Raw genomic sequence first — 6,987 nt, 5'->3', positions numbered from 1 at the left:
GGGGGGGGGGGGAATACACGCGCTTTCTAATAAAAAATAATATTTATAAAATTAATTGAAATTTATTATTTAAGAATAAATAAGATTATTTTTTGACCAGTTAAGATGAAGTGCAGAGGATAATTTTAATTTATTATTAAATCGATTAAAAATGTGCAATATAGATATTCGCCAACCAGTACATTGTTTGTATAGAACTGTTTGATTAAACCAATATCCGATTAATTTACTCTCATTATCGGAAAATATTAAATACTTAAGAAAATTTTTTATGACCAGGTTTTATACAAATATTTCTAAAATATTTCAAGAGTTGATTCTTTCTTTTTTTCTACCCAATATTTTTTTTACTCAATATTTTAGAAGTCGATTCTTGAGTTCATTTTGTGAGAAAAATTTTACATTGACTTACGGTCTCAAGGTCTTGTTTCAGAGATACAGTATCAAAAATAAAATATTCAGAAGCGCATATACAAATTTTTTTTCTTAAACTATTAATTTTATCGAAATTTACCAAGACTATTCCTTTTTGTAGGAAATTGTTAAAATAATAAAAATTTGTTAAAAGTTTTGGTTCCATTCATTGACGTATTGAAGTTCGCAGCGATAATGAGACCAAATTTAATTAAATTTAATTAATCCTAGGATTATATCAGCCATATGTTTTGATTATGTATTTATTGTAAGAAAAACAGTGGAAACGAAGTCGCAAAATGTTTATTTTAGATCATAGATATTTTTCCCGGAGTTTCTCATTAAAATCGGAATAATAGTATAGTTAAAATGAAGAAAAAATTGATTTGCTGCTGAATACATTTCAGAAGCATTTCGATATTTTGTCTTAATATTCTCTACCATGAGTAAATAAATTTAAGTGACATATTATTAATTATAATGAAGAATATGATAAAAGTAATTTTCATTTATATAAAATAATTAAAACTGTGTATATGAATGAGTGAGCAATGATGGTCTTACACTAATATAAATAAAAAACAAAAATTACTATATTCTCTGACTGTTAGAAATATGTATTTACTTTTCTCGAAGTAAAAAAATAATTTGCCTATCATAAAATAACTCAAAAGAATAACATATTTTTTAAAAGAAAAGGTAATTTACGTAATTTGCATGTGACCTTCTTACTCAAGGCTGCCAGCCAATTTGATAGGTCATATTGCAGCATGTTCGTATTTCAATTATTACACAATAATATATGCGGTTTACAAAATCATTGCTGATGTAAAAATACAGATAAAAGTTTTCTTTATTATGTCTGTACAGTCAATCACAATATTTAGTTGTCAGATAAATTGTAACTTCGAAAATCTCTGGGAAACGTAGCATCTTATCTCGTGGCCCTTCCTGCTACTATCTTATGTATTACATACGCACTACTTAAACCCATACATCATTGATTTCCTATGAAACGATTATAAATCGAAAAGCAATATAATATCCTGCTAACTTTTCTTGTTTAGCAGCTATTAAGAGAAAAATGAAAATTTCACAGAATTTTGAACACTGTATTTTTACAAGTTATCGAAATCATATGAATTTTCATAAAATAACCTCAAAAATCAACTTCTGAAATATTAGACAATACTTAAAAAACACCCTGTGTAACTTCTATCTTTTCTATCTTAGCACTTTCAACCGTTCAGAGATTGAAACATTTACCTCACTTCTCAGTCTAACATCGTACTGTCTATCGAGATGATAAAAAACAATGAGTTAAGTATAAGATAGAAGTAAACGTTTCATACATAAGAATGTTTAATGAAAGAATTGAGAATGTTTAATGTGAATGTTACACTTGTGTGTAAATTATAGTGTTGCTGTAGTTCTTTATCCTAATCATTCGTCAAATGTTGGAAAACGCCTTTCTGGAACAAAGATAAACAAGAACCTCGAGATCACAATTAATTCGTACCATTTGATCGATTAATAGCAACGATGATAATAATAGATCGGTATTGCGACATACAAGGATAACATGATGGCGCGATAGTGTAGCGCATTATTCTCACTTCTAACCATTCGTTCGTTCGAATATCCCGTTCATGGATACGTCTGATTCTGTCGGTTATTCTCGACTACACCAATGTGCCGTGCGATTTAACTTAAACTCCAAATTAGTCGACGCGCCTGCCTTGAAGACGAATGTTATGCATGCTGAGATAGGTCGGGGAAAATGTCGACCGTGTCGACGTAGACACGAGTCGAGAATCCGATAAAGTTTCGTAACGTGATAACGAGTCGTCCCTGCGCGTTTCCGCGCGTGCGAAGGCAAAGTCCTGAGTTTTCTAACACAAAAATAATATCCTAAATAATGATAAAAATAATATCCTTTATTTACGGGATCACCCTTTAATAAATAGTAGAGTAGTATAATATCGCAGACAGATAGCAGTGACAGAAAAACAAGGAATAATCACATTCAAAGCTGTAATTCATCAATATTTCACGATATACAAGGGCTGTATGATAAGTACCTATGTTAGGGAAGGAAACGCATTTAAAAAATTTTTTTTACTTATTTTTCAACATAGTCTCCTTTCAGCTCGATACACTTAATCCAGCGATATTCCAACGTTTTTATACCATCCAAAAGATATGATTTGTCGAACTCCGCAAAATAGGCCTCTGTTTCGGCGATGACTTCCTCGTTTGATGTGAACCGCTTTCCGCCAAGCCATTTTTTCATGTTTGAAAATAAATAGAAATCGCAGGGGGCCAAATCTGGAGAATAGGGTGGATGAGACAGCAATTCGTAGCGTAATTTGACCAGTTTTGCTGTGGCGATTGCGGACAAATGAGCTGATGCGTTGTCATGATGAAAGAGCACTTTTTTCTTCGCCAAATGGGGCCGTTTTCTCTTCAATTCAGCGTCGAATAAATCAGCATAGTACTGCCCCGTGATTGTCCTTCCTTTCTCCAAATAGTCGGTGAAAATGATGTCTCGCGAATTCCAAAAAACAGTGGCCATGATCTTTCCGGCCGATGGAACCGTTTTTGCCCTCTTTGGAGTAGGTTCGCCAAGTGAACATATCCTCCGTAGTCACCTCAATCGGACGACCTGGGCGCTCTTCATCAAAAATGGATATTCGGCCACTCTTGAATTCATTGAACCAATGTCTAATGGTAGTCATCGAAGGTGCATGGTCCTTATAAACGGCATGCAACTTCACTTTGATTTCCTCACACGTCTTCCCATTCAAAAAAAGGAATCGAATCACTGACTGATATTGCTCTTTTTCCATGGTTGCAAACAAACACAAACTCGTGCACTTTCAACAGTTATCAAAACAAAACTACTCGATAAATCTGTCTGAAATTTTGACTGGCATCGTTCGAAAGATGGCGTTAAAACGATAGTATACAAACTTTGAGTCAGTGACGCCATCAGTACACACGGATACTTATCATACAGCTCTCGTAGAGCGCCTAAAAGCAGATAAAAATATGAAAAAATTCAAAAGGTCAGAGCATAAATTCATAACTATACAGAGTCTATTTAACCTTTCGACTTCCAAGCGGGGCGAGCCATTCGCCCCATAAATGATTTTTTTAGAATAATTCTATCAGAAAATTTGGATAATTTTTACGGATTTTTCTAATTGATTTTTAAGTTATAAGCTTTTGTTTGAGACAAATAAATGCATACTTTATACAATTTTCAAGAAGATATAACTTATTTATTTGAGTCTTGATATAACTTATTCATTCGCATCTTTTGAGAACTTATGTCTGGGAAATTGGAAATATAGGAATCGAAAGATTAAGCTGGAATATCCCAGGACGTCCCGCTCAGACTCTTCTTCGCAATTTTTGTGAGAACGTAGAACGTATTGAGATAAACATAAAAGTCCTATGCCGGTTTATGATATTCGCAATAATAGTCGAGATATTAATTAAAGAAGATTGATAATAATCATGTACGACATGGTGGATCAGCTGTAATGTCGATGTGTGTTCTGCTGTGCCAAGGAAAAAAGTGGTTAAGTCACATTTTTAAGAAAAATGAATTTTCTATATTAATATATTCGTGACAAAGAACTACGTCTAACTGTATTAACAAAAACTTAAAATTATTATTATTTATTGAAATAAAAACGGGTTAAGGGTTAAACTTTAGGTAAAAGTCTCGAATATGACAAAATAGCCAGAAAAGAAACCGTAATTGACAAAAAAATTGTACGTCCAATACGTCACAAAAATACACGTGAAAAAGACCACAACATCCATTAATGCTTTCTTCTCTGGCAAAAGCATTGGTAAAGTATAGTCCTTATTACAAAAGAGAAGCTTTTCGTAGTTACGATTTTCTTATGTTGAAAACTATTAAGTCATTTTGCGACTTTTTGTCTCTTATATTTTCAAAAAGCAAGAACCTTAAATACATTTTCTAGTAGTAAATATTTAAAAAATTAATTTTTTATTGCAGAATACAAAAAGCATACCCGATTTACCTAATACATGCTTTTGTATTCATAGAGATTTACTTACTCCATTACGATTCTTTAAGCAAACAGTTTTCGTCGATTTTCTCAGTTTGAAGGCAAATGTAGTTAACCACTTTTTTCCTTAGCACGGCAGTGCTGTTGTGTACCTGTATATTAGGCCAAATTGAACAAAATCGTGATTATCTTGCAAATAATCACGTAGATTTTTAGTTATTAATGAAAACAATTGTTACATGATTGTACACGATTATGCACAAATCTTTAATTAATATCTAAAAATCTATGTGGTCATTTGTAAAATGGTAGAGGACTTTTTTGTTCAGTTTGACCTAATGTATAAGTACACAACGGCAGACGGCGCCACTACAATTCATCTACCATATTGTCTTCATTAAACGGTTCACTGGTGAACTCGGAACCAACGTTTCGTACCAAAACTGGTGAGAACAAAAAATTCCGCATTTTACATGAAAGCTTATCTAATAAGAGGTTTTTTGGGTAACTGATTACGAATTCGACGTCAAATTTGTCCCGTTACCGGTACTTTTACCTTATGCACCCAAAACTAATATCCTTTATATCGTTCATTATATTTCCAGGGTCAAATTTTCTCTAAAGTCAATTCTGAATATATTTTTATATTGTTTCATTTTATAATTTATAATATAAAATTCATAATATTTCACTAGCTAATAACCCATACAGCACAAAATCTCTTGGGGACGTCAAATCCCACAGGAGTCCCATAGATTTCCTGAGGACGTAAAAACATCCCCACGTTCTCAGAACATACTCTGAATGTCTCCTAGACGTCAATTTGTGTTATTAGGGAACGGAGTATTCATGGAATCATACCGAATATCATATCGAGTTTGTATCTGTAATAGAATATCAAAGTTAGTCACTTGAAGCCGTCATATTGGATCCGTCATTTTAAATTTCTTAAATTTGACCTTGGATTCTTAATCAGCGATCCAAAAAACATGAGGGTAGCAAGTTTCATGCAAATCCATTTCATGCAAAACTGGCAGAGAAATACAGCGAACACATATATGTGTGCTTATCAGTTGTGGCACTTTTTTTTTCTACACATATATGTGTGATTACCAGTGAACCGGTTAATCTTTTTTAACCTTTTAAGTTACTAATTGTTCTACACAACCTTTTCCTTTGTTCAATCGGTATCTGGAGGTTTTTGGGGTCGCTAATTATAAATTTAAAGTCAGTTTTTGAAATTTTAAGATGGCGGAGATCTATGTAATGTGGTGGACAACAATTTTAAAATTTCTTCGATTTCCATGAAAATTGGTATCCGAGGATTTTTAGCGTCGCTGATCACGAATTCAAAATCTCTTTTTTGAAATTCAAGCTATAACAGACTTAACTTCACTCATTTACGGAAAGAAATATGACTTATCCCGATTGTTGGTATTTTAGCTCGCCATATTGAGTTTGCCATCTTGAATTTTAATATTTTTGAGATTGCGTTATCATCTACAGCTTAAAAAGCATCAACCAAGCCATTTTTTCTATAGGACTACTTTGCAATATTTTTGACAAATGAATTTATAAAAAAAATACCATTTCTTTACATTAATTTGTTTATGAATAATTAAATTTGCAAAATTTAATATTCTATGCAGATGATTCTGTTAGAGGAACATCTAAGCTTCACAATGGATCCACATTTACCGCCTCGAAGTCTCTACAAATTAGTTTAAATTCGTAAAAACTGCTTTAAAAAAGGTGTATTATATATGATACACTATGATTTAAAGGGTTAATTAATATCTCGAGATTTATTGCGAATATTGCAAAACGGTATGGGACTTTTCACCTCAATCCGTTCTACGTTCCTACAGAAATTGCGGGAAAGAGTCTGGGATATCCTGTATAGCGTGTACGATGCGCAAAAAAACAGAAGGAATCGTCTTAGAGTTCTAAGTGGTGTATTGAGCTAACTCAATTAATTCCGAGCAAGCAATGTTATAATACAGAGGTTGCAGGTAAGCACAAAATTGTAGGGCAACAAAAATGATACTGTCTCGCGAGGGGAGATCCTAATCGACACGCCTGTTTCGACAATTTCATCGCGTCTCCGGCGAAGCCGAGGCCGCGTCTCTTTGCGCTATCGGTTCGGCTTGAAACATTGATAACCAACGTCGCGATTAATATGCAAGAGGGAAAACCGATGATAATTCCGACGCGACTGTCGATAGCACCGCGGTGTACCCCGCGATCTCGATATCGCCGCCGTCTCGTTCATTGTGTATTTATTACCTCGATGTAACCCCGATGCGCTCTCTCTTCCTTTACAGTCCCTGAAAAAAGAGATGGACTGGGAAAGGTCGGCCGAGGAGCGGAGCGCGAGCAGCGAGATATCCACAGATTACAGACTTCCGCCAGATCCGGTGAGTTCTCTCTTTCCTCTGCGAAACATTTATATTTACATATATATACATATACATATATATATACATATGTCTATTTATATATGTATATTTATATATTTATATATACA

General features: G+C 33.6%; 1 protein-coding gene across 4 annotated transcripts in view; it reads left to right on the top strand.

Moving 5' to 3' along the window:
• The window catches only part of LOC116846857 (zinc finger protein 865-like), a 132,387-nt gene that overhangs the window by 57,305 nt on the left and 68,095 nt on the right, over positions 1-6,987 (top strand). For all 4 annotated transcript variants that reach the window (XM_032821211.1, XM_032821213.1, XM_032821212.1 and 1 more), the window contains exon 3: positions 6,785-6,877. In XM_032821211.1, the coding sequence (XP_032677102.1) occupies positions 6,785-6,877 (93 nt within the window). The remainder of the gene's footprint in view (positions 1-6,784; positions 6,878-6,987) is intronic.

The sequence above is a fragment of the Odontomachus brunneus genome, unplaced genomic scaffold (genome assembly GCF_010583005.1).
Source record: "Odontomachus brunneus isolate Ranch 3 - 2012 unplaced genomic scaffold, Obru_v1 Obru_scaffold_071, whole genome shotgun sequence".
Classification (NCBI taxonomy): domain Eukaryota; kingdom Metazoa; phylum Arthropoda; class Insecta; order Hymenoptera; family Formicidae; genus Odontomachus; species Odontomachus brunneus.
The sequence above is the reverse complement of the archived record's forward strand: the minus strand, read 5'-3'. Positions and strand labels throughout refer to the sequence as shown.